This window comes from Dendrobates tinctorius, unplaced genomic scaffold (genome assembly GCF_039654945.1).
Source record: "Dendrobates tinctorius isolate UK_male_01 unplaced genomic scaffold, ASM3965494v1 ptg000134l, whole genome shotgun sequence".
Taxonomy (NCBI): Eukaryota; Metazoa; Chordata; class Amphibia; order Anura; family Dendrobatidae; genus Dendrobates; species Dendrobates tinctorius.
The window spans coordinates 21,275,257-21,295,487 of record NW_027361802.1 but is presented as its reverse complement, the minus strand read 5'-3'; the positions used below and the strand labels follow the sequence as shown (position 1 = coordinate 21,295,487).

At 42.6% G+C, this 20,231-nt stretch overlaps 1 protein-coding gene across 3 annotated transcripts in view; it reads right to left on the bottom strand.

Moving 5' to 3' along the window:
* PCSK5 (proprotein convertase subtilisin/kexin type 5) overlaps window positions 1–20,231 on the bottom strand; it is an 810,488-nt gene that overhangs the window by 558,187 nt on the left and 232,070 nt on the right. For all 3 annotated transcript variants that reach the window (XM_073543784.1, XM_073543785.1, XM_073543786.1), the window contains exon 5: window positions 17,903–17,979. In XM_073543784.1, the coding sequence (XP_073399885.1) occupies window positions 17,903–17,979 (77 nt within the window). The remainder of the gene's footprint in view (window positions 1–17,902; window positions 17,980–20,231) is intronic.

The window sequence follows — 20,231 nt, the reverse complement described above, 5'->3', positions numbered from 1 at the left end:
CCCTGCATCAGTGCGCTGGTAACTAAGGTACACATCGAGTTTCTAAGCGCAGCGCACCCCCTTAGATACCCGATGTGTACCTTAGTTACTAACTCCTGCTCGCTGGTCTCCCGCCTGTCACAGGCAGCGATGCGTGTTGACCAGCGGGAGACCAGCGACCCCAAAAATGTCCAGACATTTCAACAGCGATCAGCGATAGCCGGCAGGGGGGCTGGTCACTGATAGCTGTCACACACAGCGATCTCGCTGGTGAGATCGCTGTTGCGTCACAAAACTCGCTAGCGAGATCGCCGTGTGTGACGGGGGCTTAAGTCAAATACTGGGGAATCCAAGCACACAGAGAGGTAAGGCGCAGGGGCGGGCAAAAGGAAGGTAAACAGACATGGGTACAGTCAGAGGTATGCAGCAGGACAAATCAGGAACTCACCAGAGCCAGCTACAAACACAGAAGATAAGCAATATAATTGGCACTGCACACAGGTTGCAGCACAGAAATTTAGTACCTGACACAGGAACGATGCAGGGAAAATTATCCTGTTGTGAATTCACTTTCTGGCCTGCCTCTGGTTGCTGGTGATAGTAGTGGAGCTGGTTGTATTGACAGAGGAGTCGCAAGTTCTCTTTCCGGGCTCCCTATTGTGGTTACAGGAGGTAATGGAGCTGATCTAATTGACAGAGGCCTGCCACCTGATAATGAGGATGACGGCGGGACATCTGGAGTCTCTGACTGGATTTAAGACAGCCGATTCCCTCTATCCCTGCTGGTGATTTTTCCTGCCTCCTGAGGTCTTAGTTTCCAGTTCCGTCCTTGCATGCTCAAGCTAAGTGTTCTTTGCTATTGTTCACATTTGATTTGGTTTTGTGTATTCAGTTTTGTGTGGTCAGCCAGCCCCGGCTGGGGCTGTGCTGAATTTTCATCCTTATGTTACTGTTTGTGTCAGTTTGTTTTTTGTCCATTATTAGATTGGCCTCTTTTTGCTCTGCTTTCAGAATATGCCAGAGTGCTGATATAGTGGGAGAAGTCTAGTGACTTCAGAGTTTTTGCTATCAGAAGTGTTGGACATTTTTGCAGGGTTTTTTGCATGATTGCAGACAGTGTCTTTCCTTTCCTGTCCTTTTTATTTAGTGTGGGCCCCATCGTTTGCTCAGCCTATTTTCCTACCTGTGTTTGTGTTTTCATCTTGTCTCACCGACAATATATGTCTGGGGACTGTCTATTCCTTTGGGGACTGCTCTGGGGCAGTTTAGATTTCCCCTTTTCTTGCTTTAGGCTTATTTAGTTCTCTGGCTGTGTCGAAGCGTCTAGAATAATAATAATCTTTATATAGCGCTAACATATTCTGCAGCGCTTTACAGTTTGCACACATTTTCATCACTGTCCCCGATGGGGCTCACAATCTATATTCCCTATCAGTATGTCTTTGAAGTGTGGGAGGAAACCGGAGTGCCCGGAGGAAACCCACGCAAACACGGGGAGAACATACAAACTCCTTGCAGATGTTGTCCTTGGTGGGATTCGAACCCAGGACTCCAGCGCTGCTCCAGGACTCCAGCGCTCCACTGAGCCACCGTGCTGCTCATCGTAGGCACGCTCCACGGCTACTGCTAGTTGTGTCTTAGCTTGGTCTTGTTTTCCTCCTCGGTGACCCAATCATAACATTAACCCCTGACATGACCAGACCAGGAAAGGAGAGACAAAACAAAACCCGGCCTAGATAATGAAAAGAATGAATTTATTTAAGCCTGCACATAAATGCTTGTGCTGTCTACCACTTCATAATGTAAGTATGCACCGCAGGAATCCCTTCGTATAGCTCTGTAAAATGTGTTCAGTTCTACAAGATATTTTGCCTGAATTATTAAAAGTACAACAAGACCAGCAGAAAAGGTATGGCATACTGCAAGGCTATGCGATGACTTCATTATTGAGATCTTCATCAATCCTGAGGAAGAAAACACATTATTAACTGGGCGGATGGAATACTCATCTATAGAAGTTACCCCAAAAATATTAAACTGCACAGGTTGGGCCAATGATATGTCTGCCCCTGGCCCTAGGGGCACTGTATACATGAACTCTGTTTATTTTGCCTATTTTACCACTAATTTACATTGTTTGATCTCTTGGGTCAGCCATGTACGTAGCTCTGAATGTACAGAGCACAAAATCCCAGCAGTTATATTTCATGCTGCCAACTAATTGGATGCACAATCATGTCTCTTTATGTGCGTACAAGTGATGAGACCCCTGTAGACCGCCTATCACCATCTACACTAAAAAAGTCAACAAGAGCTATTACTTCTATGCTCAGATACGTCACTGCTTTGTGACTGATAAAAAACAAGTTTCAGATTTTCAATAAAAACATCTAGAGGATGAATGTTTTGCCTTGCCGGCCTGTATTCTGCCATACTATTTTACTACATTACTACTTACAAGCTCTGAGTCATTTCTATAGAATGAAATATTCATTTAATGGTCCAGATGATGTTACAGATCGAGCAGGCCCTTCTTTAGCATGCCAAGATATAATGTGTATTCTTGCCATCTGTGCATTCCACACATCTATAGTTAATGTGAGGAAAACACTTTGTGATAAAGAAAAAATAAAGACAAAACAAACAGCAATCTAAACATTACACCACAATAGATAACAGTTGTTGTGAAATACAAGAGGGAATGATTTGTGCTTGAAAGCAGAAAAAAAAGAAACCACATGAAGAAGTTCAGGAAACTCAGCTAGGGTCAATTCCAGAAAACTCTGCCTTCCATATGTGATGTGAAATACTAGAGTTAATGAGAAGCAGAGGTTTCACAAAAAGCGCACTTTACTGGCCCTGCCAAAACCACATATAAAGGATTACTAGCGATGGTCAGCATTACATAGAGCGCAGCACAAAGGCTAAATGCTTCACATAGCAGAGATGACTTCATCCACAGCTGACTGCTGTCTCCAGTTGAGGAGAGTAAAATTCCAGTATTCGCCTGTACCACTGACAAGGGTTGTGCTTCTGCCAAGTTGTAGGAAATTAGAGTAAACTTTTGGCTTTGCAGTGAAATACCGTAGTAGGAATCATTGTCACACCCAAGATTAGAGCACATGTCCCAGAGTGACTTACTGGTAGAGAACACAAATTTTACGCTCTTCTAGCAACACTTTTAGGTCACGTTTGCATACATCAATAAGCAACAATATATTTACATCCCCATTAATAAAGGCAATCAGTTTACCAGTGAACAAATCACAGGGTATAGGTATATTTTTATTCACATTCTTCTACAGAAAACTTTGTGCTACTGGGACCTCCGATTACTGCCTGAATTAAAGGTCTCTTCCATGTGCCATGCTCCTTCTTCACATAGCTTGGAAAGCTCAGGAAAAACCCAGCTAGCTTGGACTCCATGAAGTTTAAAGGGAATCTGTCAGTAGGATCCACCCTCCTAAGCTGTCAACATGAGCATGTAGGTCATAGGAAACTGAAAGAAGTGATACATTGATATCTGTAATCTAATGTCTCATTCCAGAGATATTCATGTTTTCTTAGGCCTCTTTCACACATCCATTTTTTCTTCTCAGTTAAAATCCGCCAAAATGGCGGAAAGCAGAGCTGTTTGTAACTGATGCAAACGGATGCCACCGGACCGTTTTTTGGACGGATCCGTTGAATGCAGAATTTTAAAGGAACCGCAGTCCGGGTAGGAGAGAGAGAGATTTTGCCAGAAAGGATTTCAGGGTTAAAATTCCGGCTGAATTCCTTCCTCCTGACATGCGCACTGTAAAATGCGGATCCTGCAGCAAAAAAAAAACGTTTCAAGGTTCGTCCAGGCATGTCGGCGGACTAAAAAAATTTTACGGATCCGCAAAAAAAGGATCCAACGGATGGCCATCCGTCAAGATCCGCCAATAATGCAACTCAATGGGGGAAAAAACGGATCCGCAAAAAAAAATGGCGGATCCGTTTTTTTAAAAAACTGGCGGATTTTGACTGATGGTCAAAAACGGAAGTGTGAAACAGGCCTTAATATGTAAATGAGCTCTTAAAATCTTTGGGCTGGATATAGATCTGCATGAGAATCTGCATCCAGAGCTTATTTTACATATAAGGGGGTGTTACTAGTGTGAGACATGTAATGACTAACAGTCTGTTCTCCTGATCTACATGTCTCACATTGGTAACGTCCCCTTTCATTTAAAATAAGCTCTCATTCTCATGCTGATCAGTGTCTGGCCCATAGATCTTAACAGCTCATCTTCTTATATAATAATCGCCAGTTGGGACTTCCGGCCGCTGCCCCAGAATCCCAAAAGGCATCGCGGCAGTGTCACTTGCACATGCGCTGTTCGTGGCTGCAAGGCCACGAACTGCGCCTGCGCAAGTGACATACACGTTTCCACTATTCCCACACAGGCGCAGTAACAGCTGCGTCGTTACTACGCATGCACGGGAATAGCGGTGATGTGTATGTCACTAGCGCAGGCGCAGTTCGTGCCTGCGCAAGTGACATTCACGTCACCGCTATTCCCACACATGTGCAGTAACAGCCACATCTGCGCGATCTACCCACACATGCGCGATAACAACGCGGCTGTTACTGCGCCTGCATGGGGAATAGCGCTGCACTCCTGATGCAATAGCATCGGGCCTATTTCTAGTTTACATATAAGACAAAGTTGGATTTTTCTGGAATGAGACATCAGATTGCATATATTAATCATTAATCATTTTATTCAGCTTTTCTATGACTTGTGTGCCCATACAGACAGCTTAATACTTGATTCAACTGACAGATTCCCTTTATGGCTAAATTCCCACAATGAGTGTTTGGTGAAATTTTGATATTGCAGATTTTTGGTAGCGGAAATGTACTAAAAGCGCATACATGTTTCTTATTCTTTAGGGAAAATTCAGCGTAATCACAAGAGAAATTGATATATTGAAGACTTCCAACATACACCGCAGATCAGTTTACAGTGAGTTAAAAAAAAGCACAGTGGGCATGAGATTTGTATAAATCCCATCCACTTTGCTGGAACTGTAAGGCAAAGCAAAGATTTGCAGCACCAAAAACTCACCAAAAGTTTGTCATGGAAACTTAACCTTGTGGATAAATTTTGCACACATGGACAAAAATCTAACTTCTTGTATTCTTTATAAAGTGAAGTTAAATATTAGGTAGGTCAAACTTCCAAAGACTTCCATGCAGCCCATCAAGGCCGGGTTCTCATATATCCAGGCCATCCGTATAAATTTGTTTGTGTCTTACCTGATAATAACTGATGTCACAATGCTTTTGCACCAGTTTTTACTGTACATGGATGAGTCAGATGAAACAGATGCAACATGTAGCGCTTTCTGATCCGGATCTTTAAGGCTACGTTCACACGTAGCGGAACTCTCGCGGAAGTTACCGCGAGAATTCCGGATTCCATTTCCCTGGAAAATCGCATTTTAAATTTCCGCGATTTTCCCACGGAAAAACTAGCGATTTGTAAGCGTAATTAGCTTGCAGAATGCTAGCGTTTTCCAAGCGATCTGTAGCATAGCTTGGAGAACTGATTGACAGGTTGGTCACACTCGTCAAACATAAGTGTTTGACGAGTGTGACCAACTTTTTACTATTGAGGCCGCCTATGCAGTGTCAGTAGTAAAAGATAAAAAAAATAAAAAATATTGTTATTCTTACCTCCTGGCGTCCCGCGCCGCCTTCCCGGCTCTCTCCACGCTCCCGGTCCCAGTAATCCTTTGCGCGAATGACCGCGCTCCCACGACGTCATCGCGAATAACCGCGAGACGTCGTACTCCCGCGAGATCTCGACGTCATTGCAGTCATTCTCGCAAAGGATTACTGGGACCAGGAGCGTGGAGAGAGACGGAAAGGCTGCGCGGGATGCGGAAAGGTGAGAATAACAATATTTTTTATTTTAATTCTATTTTTTACAGGGATATGGTACCAAAGCCAGGAGGACAGTCTCCTCTCCTCCGGACAGTGGGTACCATCCGCAAATGTTCTGCTTACTTTTCGCATGGTGGGCACAGCCACATGCGGGAAGTAAGCGGAACAATGCAATCCTATGGGTGCGGGATCGCCGCAATTCCGCTATATTAATGAGCATGCTGCGTCTTTTACCGCAAAGCGATTCCGCCGTGGAAAAAAAACGCAGCATTAGCACAGCATTGCGGAATCCCATAGGATTGCATGGGATGCTTATTTTTCGCGGCAAAATCGCGCGTTTAAAACCGCCGCGAAAACGCAAAAAAACCGCGACGTGTGCACATAGCCTAAAGGTTCCAGCACAACAACTGATGCTTCAGCTAAATGTGATGTGTTCTTGTATCAGTTTCATTGTTACACCAGATAGAAAAAAGCAGGATGGACAGACATGTGGAAACCCAGCCTAAGAAGCCTCGGACAAGCTATAGTTTACAGCAGAGGTGCACTTTTTGTTTCACCGGGACATCTCTGATGTGCAAGGAACAGTAAATATCGCTATGATGATCTTTGCGAAAATCTTTATATATATAAATGAATGTATGTATGTACAGTGGGGCAAAAAAGTATTTAGTCAGTCAGCAATAGTGCAAGTTCCACCACTTAAAAAGATGAGAGGCGTCTGTAATTTACATCATAGGTAGACCTCAACTATGGGAGGCAAACTGAGAAAAAATTCAGAAAATCACATTGTCTGTTTTTTTTTCATTTTATTTGCATATTATGGTGGAAAATAAGTATTTGGTCAGAAACAAGCAATCAAGATTTCTGGCTCTCACAGACCTGTAACTTCTTCTTTAAGAGTCTCCTCTTTCCTCCACTCATTACCTGTAGTAATGGCACCTGTTTAAACTTGTTATCAGTATAAAAAGACACCTGTGCACACCCTCAAACAGTCTGACTCCAAACTCCACTATGGTGAAGACCAAAGAGCTGTCAAAGGACACCAGAAACAAAATTGTAGCCCTACACCAGGCTGGGAAGACTGAATCTGCAATAGCCAACCAGCTTGGAGTGAAGAAATCAACTGTGGGAGCAATAATTAGAAAATGGAAGACATACAAGACCACTGATAATCTCCCTCGATCTGGTGCTCCACGCAAAATCCCACCCCGTGGGGTCAGAATGATCACAAGAACGGTGAGCAAAAATCCCAGAACCACGCGGGGGGACCTAGTGAATGAACTGCAGAGAGCTGGGACCAATGTAACAAGGCCTACCATAAGTAACACACTACGCCACCATGGACTCAGATCCTGCAGTGCCAGACGTGTCCCACTGCTTAAGCCTGTACATGTCCGGGCCCGTCTGAAGTTTGCTAGAGAGCATTTGGATGATCCAGAGGAGTTTTGGGAGAATGTCCTATGGTCTGATGAAACCAAACTGGAACTGTTTGGTAGAAACACAACTTGTCATGTTTGGAGGAAAAAGAATACTGAGTTGCATCCATCAAACACCATACCTACTGTAAAGCATGGTGGTGGAAACATCATGCTTTGGGGCTGTTTCTCTGCAAAGGGGCCAGGACGACTGATCCGGGTACATGAAAGAATGAATGGGGCCATGTATCGTGAGATTTTGAGTGAAAACCTCCTTCCATCAGCAAGGGCATTGAAGATGAAACGTGGCTGGGTCTTTCAACATGACAATGATCCAAAGCACACCGCCAGGGCAACGAAGGAGTGGCTTCGTAAGAAGCATTTCAAGGTCCTGGAGTGGCCTAGCCAGTCTCCAGATCTCAACCCTATAGAAAACCTTTGGAGGGAGTTGAAAGTCCGTGTTGCCAAGCGAAAAGCCAAAAACATCACTGCTCTAGAGGAGATCTGCATGGAGGAATGGGCCAACATACCAACAACAGTGTGTGGCAACCTTGTGAAGACTTACAGAAAACGTTTGACCTCTGTCATTGCCAACAAAGGATATATCACAAAGTATTGAGATGAAATTTTGTTTCTGACCAAATACTTATTTTCCACCATAATATGCAAATAAAATGAAAAAACAACAGACAATGTGATTTTCTGGATTTTTTTTTCTCAGTTTGTCTCCCATAGTTGAGGTCTACCTATGATGTAAATTACAGACGCCTCTCATCTTTTTAAGTGGTGGAACTTGCACCATTGCTGACTGACTAAATACTTTTTTGCCCCATTGTATGTGTGTATCACCAACCAATCACAAAGCACCTTTCATTTCACCAGAGCTGTTCAAAAGAAGCTCAGCTGTGATTGGTTGCTATGATCAACAGTTTTCCTTGCAACCACTCACTAAGCATCTCTCATTTCAACAGAGCTGGTTAAAAGTAACTGAGCTGTGATGCTTGCTATGAGCAAGTTTTCCTACTTGACAACACCTCAGCAGACGCTGACATGGTGGGAGAAATCTAGCATCCTCAGGAACATAAGCTCCCTGCCATTGTCTGCCCCCCAGAAAGGAGCACAGAACACATTACAGAAATGAATCCCCCTCCCGTGGATCAATGGTATGCAAGTTAGGGCAAATCCACTCAGCGTTTTGGTACTGACCCCAGGCCTTTCTTAAAGGGATCTCCGGTATGGAAGTCAGGGCAATTGCCTTCAATTGGTCTGGTACTGACCCCAGGCTCTCTTAAATGGATCTCCTGTACGGAAGTTAGGGCAAATCCCTCAGCACTCTGATTCTGACCCCAGGGTTCTATTAAAGGGATCATTGGTATGCAAGTCAGGACAAATCCATCCAGCGCTCTGGTTCTGATCCCAGGCTTTCTTAAAGGGATCTCCGGTATGGAAGTTAGGGCAAATCCACTCAGCACTCTGGTTCTGACCCAAGGCCCCTCATAAAGGGATCCCCGGTATGCAAGTGAGGGCAAATCCAATCTGCACTTTGGTACTGACCCCAGTCCTCTCTTAAAGGGATCCCCGTTATGGAAGTCAGGGCAATTGCCTTCAAATGCTCTGGTACTGATCCCAGGCTCTCTTAAAGGGATCTCCTGTACAGACGTTAGGGCAAATCCCTCAGCGCTCTGATTCTGACCCCAGGGTTCTATTAAAGGGATCATTGGTATGCAAGTCAAGGGCAAATCTACTCAGCGCTCTGGTTCTGATCCCAGGCTTTCTTAAAGGGATCTCTGGTATGGAAGTTAGAGTAAATCCCTCAGTGCTCTGATTCTCACCCAGGGTTCTATTAAAGTGATCATTGGTATGGAAGTCAGGAAAATCCACTCAGCGCTCTGTCCGGTGGCTCTGGCTGACAGGATGATGTGGGATATTAGGGGTAGTAGTCCGGCGGATGTGACGGGATGATGTGGGATATTAGTAGTCCGGTGGCTCTGGCTGATGGGACGATGTGGGATATTAGGGGTAGTAGTCCGGTAGCACTGGTTGATGGGATGATGTGGGATATTATAGTGAATGTGGCTATGCGGAGTGGGCGGGGCTATACACTTAGCTTTATATATATAGATATAATCATTATAATTTGTTATAACTAACCGTAGTTAGTTACTATGCCCGGGCAGCGCCGGGCTCTTCAGCTAGTATTGTCATAAAGCCATACATTGTAGCCTTGCAATGAAAATGGTGAACTCTTCAGAACATCAGCAGATAAATTTGACATGCTGTATGTTTTACAGCTGCAAAACTGCTCAATATTCTCTGCAGCATGTGCATGAGATGTTCTAAAACACGAAGACATATTTTCGATCTGAGCCATGTAACAAACTCGCCAATGAACTCTGATGCCATCTGTGTTCACAGACTGTTTGATAGGAGAAGCTTAACAAATACTGACCATACGCTGATCAAATTCTGACTCAAAACAATAAAGAAAATCAATTTGAATTTTTGCGTACAAGAAAAATTACTGAAAGCAACAGCTTTTTTTTCCTTTTACTGCTGGAGTGGGCCTACTAATAGAAGGTCCCTTCCCCTAGTCTTATGCTTACCATCCACTGTCTTCTGCTGTTATCCGCCCTGCTCCAGTCGGTCTTCAGCACTTTGTGACCTGCCAGATCACTCCAGTGTTTTCTGGAGAAAGGCGGAGGTAATTTTTCAGCACATGTCTATAGACACACTGAGAGCTTGTGACCGTTACTAATGACCAGTCTGTTATGAGTTGTGGTCACAAGATGGTGGCGCGGGACCGCTGCAACCCTGGGAAGAGCTGAAGATGACGGATGGGGAGTAAAGTACCATATTAGGTGCAGAGATCTTATGTTAGTGGCTGCAATTAAAAGAAACGCGGTAATGGTCTGACTAGCCTAAAGGCCTCGTCACACTAAGCGACTTACCAGCGATTCCGACACCGATATCAAGGTGTCAGGATCGCTGGTAAGTCGCTATGTGATCGCTGGTGAGCTGTCACACAGACAGCTTCACCAGCGATCAGCACAGCGATGCCGAGCGTGCGGCATCGCTTGCCATCGCTGTAAAAAATAATAAAAAAAATATAGTTATTCTCACCTTCCGATGTCCCGCGCAGTCTTCCTGCCTCTCTCCACGCTCCGGTCCCAGTGATCCTTTGCACGAATGACCGCGAGACTTTGTTATCCCTCGAGACCGTGACATCTCGCGGTCATTCTCGCAAAGGATCACTGGGACCGGAGCATGGAGAGAGGCAGGATGGCTGAACAGGACGTCGGAAGGTGAGAATAACAATATTTTTTATTTTTTTTATTATTTTTTTACACCTGATCGCTGGTCTCCCGCCTGTCACACACAGCGATGCGTGCTGGCCAGCGGGAGACCAGCGACCAAAGAAATGTCCAGAGGTTTCTTCCAGCGATCAGCGATACCGGCAGGGGGGCCGCTCGCTGATCGCTGTCACACACAGCGATCTCGCTGGTGAGATCGCTGTTGTGTCACAAAAGTTGTGACTCAGCAGCGATCTCGCTACCGAGATCGCTTAGTGAGACGGGGCCTTAAGGCCAAGTAAAGGTATACTGTATACTATAGCTAGCTTCTTTTAGCCAGAGCACATGTTCAATGTGATGTCCCTAGTTATGTACCTCAACATCCTAACCAAGGCAAAGTGGTTTGTTGGAGCCTACCCAGTACAAAGTATTTGGGCAATATGCCTCAGAAGCCCCCTATACTCTCCAGCTACACCCTTGGATTTACTTGACTAGATTTGTAACTACATTTTGGAATGAAGACAAGTGACATATTGGTTGTGTAGCTAATTTTGACCAGCTTTATTGCCCAGATGTTCTGGGAACACATCACTAATGTCCCACATCATTAGGCAAGCACGAAATTCAATATATAAGCTAACTTTACATTAGCAGGTGGCCAGTTCCTAAATAATAAGGATAACAGTAATGCATAATTGAGCGTTAATAGGTCACATGAGGCTGAGGACATTTATATGTGGATTAATGGTATAGATCAAGAGACATGCCATAACTGACACAGCCTCTTACAAAATTCACAAATATGTTTAGAATAAATGGATAGATTTAAAGAAAGAAAAAAAGCAGAAAAAATTAGACAATAGATTTTTTTTCCATAACACATACAACAAAGTATAAATTCCTTATGCAATGCAATATTTTAATATATCTGCCCTAACACTGCCTTGATCACAATGACAGATAAATACCGCATATATCACAATTTATTAGATTGAGAGCTGTGGCTTGCTGCTCACTTTCTCTTCATTACTTATATGTCCGAAGACAGAAACCATGACGTCAGCGCTGATTGGGCGAGGGTTCACGTGTCGTATCAAACGCACTTGAGCCCCAGGAATGCAAGTGTCGACACCGCTGGAACAGCGTTGGCACGGGAGGTGAGTATACAGTAAGTGTTTTTAACGGGGGCAAACATTCAGATTGACAAGTGGTTGTCCTAGTAGTGGACAGCCCCTTTAATTTAAAAAAAATGTGTATAACACAGAAACAAAATATCAAAACCCAAATATTTGACAAGTGGTTTATGCTGTGGTTATAGACAGTCATACAATTTTATATATAATGAAATAAAATCCTCATAGGGGTTTGTTATAAGCCTCCAAATATAACAGAAACCACTGAAAATGTATTATTGAAACAAATAGACAAAGCAGCAAATCACAATGAGGTGATTATTATGGGGGACTTCAACTACATAGACTGGGAAACTGAAACCTGCGTATCTCAGAAAGGAAACCAATTTCTGTCAGTAACCAAGGATAATTATCTGTCCCAACTTGTGCAGGGCCCAACCAGAGGGACAGCCCTTCTGGACTTAATTTTAAGCAACAGGCCAGATAGAATAACAGAAGTACGAGTCGATGGGCACCTAGGGAACAGTGACCACAATACAATTCCACTTGTCCTTCAGTAAGGTGCCCTGGAAGGGGGTTACAAAAACGCTGAATTTCAGGAAAGCAAAGTTTGATCAGCTTAGAGAGGACCTTCGCCGAACTGATTGGGACAATGTCCTCAAAAATAGGAGCACAGAAAATAAATGGGAAATATTTAAATCAGTTTTACACACCCACTGCGAGCTAACCATACCGTACAGAAATAAAAGGGCTAGGAACAGGAGAACACCAATATGGCTAAATAAGGATGTAAAAAGGGCAATAAATAACAAGAACAAGGCATTTAGGAATCTAAAACAAGAAGGCAATGAAGAAGCATTAAAAAGTTATAGAGAAAAAAATAAAATGTGTAAAAAACAAATACATTTAGCAAAAGTGGAAACTGAGAGACTCATTGCTAAGGAAAGTAAAACAAACCCCCCCAAACTATTCTTTAATTATATAAACAGTAAAATGATTAAAATTGATGGTGTTGCCCCTTTAAAGAACAATGAGGGTGAAATCATAGAGAACGATGTGGGAAAAGCAAATGTTTTAAATACCTTTTTTCAACAGTGTTCACACAGGAAAAGGATTTGCCAGGGGAAATGCAGAGTGATAATGTAAACTCCCCATTAAGTATTACCTGCCTAACCCAGGAAGAAGTGCAGAACCGCCTTAGTAAGATTAAAATTGACAAATCACAAGGCCCTGATGGCACTCACCCTCGGGTATTAAGGGAGTTAAGTAATGTGATAGACAGGCCTCTATTCCTTATATTTAAAGACTCTATAGAAACAGGGTCTGTTCCTTTTGATTGGCGGCAAGCAAATGTGGTACCAATATTCAAAAAGGGGTGTAAAAGGGAACCTGGAAACTATAGGCCGGTAAGCTTAACATCTGTTGTGGGTAAAATTTTTGAAGGGTTTCTAAGGGATACCATTATGGAATATCTCAATGTTAATAAATGTTTAACTCCATATCAACATGGATTTACGAAGGATCGCTCCTGTCAAACTAACCTGATCAGCTTCTATGAGGATGTAAGCTCTCAAATGGACCAAGGAGAATCATTGGATGTCATTTATCTCGACTTCTCTAAAGCATTTGACACTGTCCCACATAAAAGATTGGTAAGTAAGATGAGAAAGCTTGGGCTAGGGGAATATGTGTGTAGATGGGTAGGTAGCTGGCTTAGTGATAGAAAACAAAGAGTGGTTATTAATGGTGCATACTCAGATCGGGCCAGGGTTACTAGTGGGGTACCACAGGGTTCTGTATTGGGCCCCCTACTATTTAATATATTTATTTATTAATGATCTAGTGGATGGCTTACACAGTAAAATATCAGTATTTGCAGATGATACAAAACTATGTAAGGTAGTTAACACAAAGGAGGACAGTTTGCAACTACAGACAGATTTGAGTAAATTGGAGAATTGGGCTGAAAAATGGCAAATGAGGTTTAACACAGATAAGTGTAAGGTTATGCACATGGGACGGAGAAACAGATACTATAATTACTTACTAAATGGGAAACTGCTGGGGAAATCAGACATGGAAAAAGACTTAGGCATCTTAGTCAATAAGAAGCTAAATTGGAGTGCCCAGTGTCAGGCAGCTGCCACCAAAGCAAATAGGGTCATGGGATGCATTAGAAGAGGTCTGGGGACACGAGATGAAAACATAATTCTCCCTCTGTACAAATCACTCGTCAGACCACACTTGGAGTATTGTGTGCAATTTTGGACGCCGGTGCTCAAGAAAAGGCCCCGTCTCACTAAGCGATCTCGGTAGCGAGATTGCTGCTGAGTCACAACTTTTGTGACGTAACAGCGATCTCACCAGCGAGATCGCTATGTGTGACAGCGATCAGCGAGCGGCCCCCCTGCCGGTATCGCTGATCGCTGCAAGAAATCTCTGGACATTTCTTTGGTCGCTGGTCTCCCGCTTACCAGCACGCATCGCTGTGTGTGACAGGCGGGAGACCAGCGATCAGGTGTAAAAAATAATTAAAAAAATAAAAAATATAGTTATTCTCACCTTCCGACATCCCGTTCAGCCATCCTGCCTCTCTCCACGCTCCGGTCCCAGTGATCCATTGCACAAATGACCGCGAGACTTTCTTATTCCTCGAGACCGTGACATCTCGCGGTCATTCGTGCAAAGGATCACTGGGACCGGAGCGTGGAGAGAGGCAGGATGGCTGAACGCGACGTCAGAAGGTGAGAATAACTATATTTTTTATTTTGATTCTATTTTTTTCAGCGATGGCCAGCGATGCCGGGCGCTCGGCATCGCTGTGCTGATCGCTGGTGAAGCTGTCTGTGTGACAGCTCACCAGCGATCACATAGCGACTTACTAGCGATCCTGACACCTTGATATCGGTGTCGGGATCGCTGGTATGTCGCTTAGTGTGACGGGGCCTAAAGACATTACTGAACTTGAAAGGGTTCAAAAGCGGGCTACTAAAATGATAAATGGAGTTGGTTCACTACAATACCCAGAAAGGTTATCAAAATTAGGTCTATTTACTCTAGAAAAGAGAAGACTTAGGGAAGACCTAATATATATGTACAAGTATATCAGAGGGCAATACAGAGATCTCTCCAATGAACTGTTTGTACCAAGGACTGTGACAAGAACAAGGGGGCAATCTCTTTGTTTGGAGGAAAGACAATTTCTGCACCAGCATAGAAGAGGATTCTTCACAAGTAAGAGCAGTGAGGCTCTGGAATTCTCTTCCTGAGGAAGTGGTGATGGCCAACTCACTGAATGAATTTAAGAAAGGAATGAATGCTTTTCTTGTGAGTAACAGTATAGAAGGTTACGAATAACATAATATTATAGGTAGATGGTTGACCCAGCTTAGGGGAAGGAATTTTTTTCCCTATGGAGAAAATTGGCTTCTACTCTGTGGGTTTTTTGCCTTCCCCAGGATCAACAATGCAGAACAGCTGCACTAAAAATAGGCTGAACTAGATGGACATAAGGTCTTCCTTCAGCCTTCAAAACTATGTTACTATATGTAATTCTAACATTATAGAAAGAATCGACAAATGTGACATGACCCAACGGTGCTGGGCATGTCCTCGCACAATACCTAGCAGACCATGAACTATATTCTAAAATATCACCTCTCCACTTCTTAGGAGGAGGGATTGACCTGTGCAAGGGAATGGATCAATTCACTGTAACCTAAATTACTAGTTTTATTTCAAAACCTAAAGCCTTTGAGGATTTATGAGGAACACATTTCCAGCACTGTATTGACTTTGCTGGTTAAAAACATATTTCAAATACATTTTGCAGATTGTTCATCACATAGAGGCATTGGAGACTGGTGATCAAACCCAGACAGATTGTTTTGATTTTGCTGATAATAACATAGGAAGGGAACGTGAATTCTTATGAGAAAGACCACATTTGACACTTCAAAGCTCCTGAAAATTAACATTGTCTCACAGGCACACAGCCATAAGTACAATTAAAAGACTCACGCTGTCTGATGTTCAAATAAAAAATAAACTTGATGCGATTGATGAATACATTTAATTTCTGCACAACAGAATTAAAACCCAATTCTAAACATTAACACTTGGCTCACAATTACTTGCCAAAAGGGTGAATTTACTATTGAAGAGCAGTTATTACCACTTAGATATGTAACTTGTAAATTACAAGCCCTTCCGCTGTCCTCTTATAAAAGTAGATCACCGCTGCGTTCTCGACACGTGCTATTTTTTAAGCTGTGAATTGATGATGACTCAGTAACTCTATTCATTCATTTCGTCCTCATATCTGTTTGTGACAAGTACCAAGGCCATCATTAGAGCTTTTATTAGGGTTGTCACATAGTAGTTTTACTTCTGAATAAAGGAATATCTGTTTAGTTCTGCAGTAATGAAGAAACTGCAGATAGCTGCTTCATAGAGAAATAGTGCCACCTTTTTATTTAGTTTCTCAAGATGGCCTCAAAAGGTACGTGCACAAGAACACTTGGAGCCTGAAAAAAATGCTTGAAAGACTTTTCCGATTAATTTCGAGTGTAAAACCACTTTGTTATTCTTGTGTTCAGTATTTTGAGCATTTTGTCCACTTCAGGTTTTAAAAAAACGCATGGTTGGAAAAATGGGGCAGCATGGTGGGGCTCAGTAGTTAGCATTGTAGCTCTGGGGTCCTGGGTTCAAATCCCACCAACTACAACATCTGCAAGGAGATTGTATGTTCTCCCAGTGTTTGCGTGGGTTGTGAGTCAAATAACAGAAACCGCATGTTACTTCTTTGAAGCAGCTTCTGATGAAATCCACTCCAAATTAGGCCATGTCCAATCAGTAGGATGCAAATAACTCTTAAAAACCGCTTCAGGAAATAAAAACTTCTGCCAAAATGTGGTTTCCACTAGAAAACTCATCGTTTTTGAACATCTCAAAATAACTCAGCATGCCCATACTCTGAGGATCCCTCTATAAATTCAAACCCGCAAAAAGGTAAACAGACAGCTGTGAGTTGATATTTATAGCCTGGGAAGGGGCTAGGGATATTACTCCCCCTCCCAGGCTACCAACATCAGCCCTCAGACGCCCCAGAAAAGGTACATCCATAAGATGTGCGAAATCTGGCGACTAGCCTAGCTCTTTCCACTTGCCCTGATGGAGTAATAGGGTTGGGGTTAATGTCAGCTTTGTATTGTCAGCTGACATCAAACCCAGGGGTTAGAAATGGAGAGGTGTATATAAGACACCCCCATTATCAATCCCATAGTAAGTTTTGAAATACACACACAGCAAGAATATATCCTTTATTTCAAATAAATACTCCCTGACCCTCTTTTTCCCATTTATTACTATAAAAGAAAAAGAAAAAAAAATATTCCTCACCTGTCCAACGAGAAGATAATCCATTTGTCCCATGTCGCAATCCATCTCTGCTACATCTGGATATCTTGATGAACGGCGGCATGGTGGTAACATCAACTCCTAGCCATGGGTTTTCCCTCTGCTGGTTATCAAATTTACGAGGGAGCCCACGCTATTTTTTTTTATTTAATTTTTAATTTTACACACAATGTACACAGACGGTGCTGAATACAACTCCCATCATTGTCGCCTGGTTGCGCTGATCTCAGGGAGACCAGGTGACAATGATGAGAGCTGCATTCAGCACCCAGCGCCTGGGAATATCTAACTGTACTGCTTTTCCAGGGCGACAGTACGTGTCATATAGGCACATGCATGCCACACGGATGTGACACACTATGAGCAAATGGATACATGGATGTCACATACAGATGGCACACAAACACAGACCATGGATCTCACCAGTGCTGTTTTTTACAGTACCGGAATCAACCTTGAAGTGTGAAGGGGGCCTTATAGATACAACTCCAAGATCCCCCTTGATTCTGCTAAATTTATCGTTCTATGGTTTTCGTCTGTTCATTAAATCTGTGGGTGATGGTGGTGGGGGATGTTGTGGCTCATCACAGCTGTCTGAAACTGTCTTAATGCACTTTTAGTAAACGGCTGTGACAGAGGTGAATGGATTAATATAGACTTGATAACTTGTAACAATATTTTTCTCCACTACACATATGATTCCATAGGATAAGGCAAGAGATGGACTAAGTGATGGATGTCATTTCTTACTTGTTTTCATTGCTTGCATCATAGCGAGGCATAGGATCATAGTCATTGCCATTGATATCAGTGCTGGCCAAAGGATCCTACATCCAAAAAAAGAAAAAAGTATGAATAAGTCATGGGATCATTATTAAACTGTCATCTCACGTGGCTCATACATATATAATAAGGCTCCACTGGGCATGTAATTAGGTTAGCGACTGTCCCTGTGCAGTAATGACAATTCCATGTCTTGGCTTGTAGGTGATTATGTACAGAAGATAAGGATGATATAGTTAGTTCCTGTGAAATGCAATCTATGAAAGAAATAAGCGAACATGATTCTAATTCAGTTTCTGCATCATTCTTCAGAATTCAGCTAAAATATATCTTTTGTGTTACTGCCCTGTGTGCATCGTGCTTCACCTCTGTAGTTAATCAAGATGCATACTATAATTGTCCTTCATGTACCGTATATTGCATGGAAAAGCCGCGGATTAGCCCCATTGAATGACAATTGGACTTATGCTCATATGGTCAGCAGCAGATAGTTACTGTGGATTGCTTGACAGATACAAGTCAGATCTGCCCTGTGAACAGAGCCTGAATCTGCCCACAGGTACGAGGATCTTACAAATGTTCATGTCAATCTAATGGGAGAGACCGCTGATGTCAGGGGAAAAAAGAACCGTTCTGTACTAGTATTTCCTATAAAGAATGCATAACCTGCATTTTCAGCCAAGCTAAGCCCTTATGTTAATAGCAGAAGGAGAGTGATAGCTATCTAAAGTCTATAGCCAGCTTATCACTGTGATATATTCCTGCCATCATTATCGATCCTTTCAGACTTATCAGGCTGGCCAGACGTGGAGTTGCACTTCAGCATGTTTTGGTACATATTTTCGAGTTCTAGTTACTAAGTCAGTGATAGCTCCTGGATGATTCTTCTATGCTTCCTCCATCATACCTAATCTAGATTTACGGTAGCTAATGCCTTCTGTACGAGACTTTTATCATCCTGTGATATGAGCAGCTTGTGAAAATACCTCGTAGTAATAAAAGCAAAGTAAGAATACATTTTATAAGATTTATAACAGTTCCACAGCTGGAGTCACTTGGTATGGTACCTGTCAATGCTGCACCATTGCTGATATGTATTTAGTGGAGGTACTAATACATACCACAAGGCAAGTGTCTTAGGGCCCAAAACTAAGGGTATATGAAAGATCTAATAACAAGCCAGAGGGTACTCCTGCACCTTGTGATCAAGTCTTCCTGAAGCTTTTGACTAAGGTCCCATGATCATTTTTCTCTCATCCGAGAAAACTGAGCCAATTATGCTAATCACACTCTGATCAGAATTTGATAAGAGGGTGATCCGATTTTATTGGAGGTGGGAAAAAAAAAGTTTATCCACCTTTTGCATTCAGTCTACCCATGAAAATCGGATTGCAGTTGGAGCCCTTATACTGACAAAAAAAGATCCTTGTTTTCTAACATGTTTGCTTGAAGGTCCAGTCCATTTATAGATTGATACAGCTCCTGAATACAACTGAATGGAAGCCACAATTAACTGGACCTCAATTGTTCGTCTGACAGCTATCTCAACTGACTCCAACATACATAGGAACACTCGGCATGGTCGAACAAAATCACCAACTGATGAAGTTCAAGAGGCTGGATCTCTCCCATCATCATCTGTCAGGAGATAAGTTGGGAAGCCCAAATTCTGCGGAAAAGGGTGGGCTTAGATGACTTTTATTCAAAGCTTATGGGGCCTTAGGACTTTTACAGGTATGTTTCTAAAGAAACTGATGAATAATGCTACACAGTAAAGTAAGAAATGTTACCAGGATAAAGAGGTAGAAAGCACAATGGGCCTGATTCAGTGTTGCTTTTACGTCTATTTAGTTGTGTTTTTAGTGTTTTGTGCTTTTTTCTGTTTGAACCATATTCATCTTTCCATTTGAGCATTTTTTGAAGTCTATTTTATATGTGTTTATTTTTTTAGCTCACCACTGAGTGTGGAGTTGAGGGTCTACAGCTTTTGTCACCTGAATCAGCATTTGCGACTGTTCAAAAAGTGATAACAATTGTCACAAATGAACTCCAGTCCTCCCCTTCTGGAGTGATTGTATTCACGCCAAATATTTTGGCTCAATTTTTGCACACTTTTGTAAAGTGTGCAATATTTTGACCTAAATAGTTGCAAAAACAGTTAAAGACAAAAATAAAGAGAATTTTTTACCTTGCACAAATTTAATTAACCACAAGCACCATTTTGAAGAATTGGGCACAAAAAGCATCAACGAATGCCACGGGATAAAAGATAAAAAAACAGTGACTAAAAAAAACG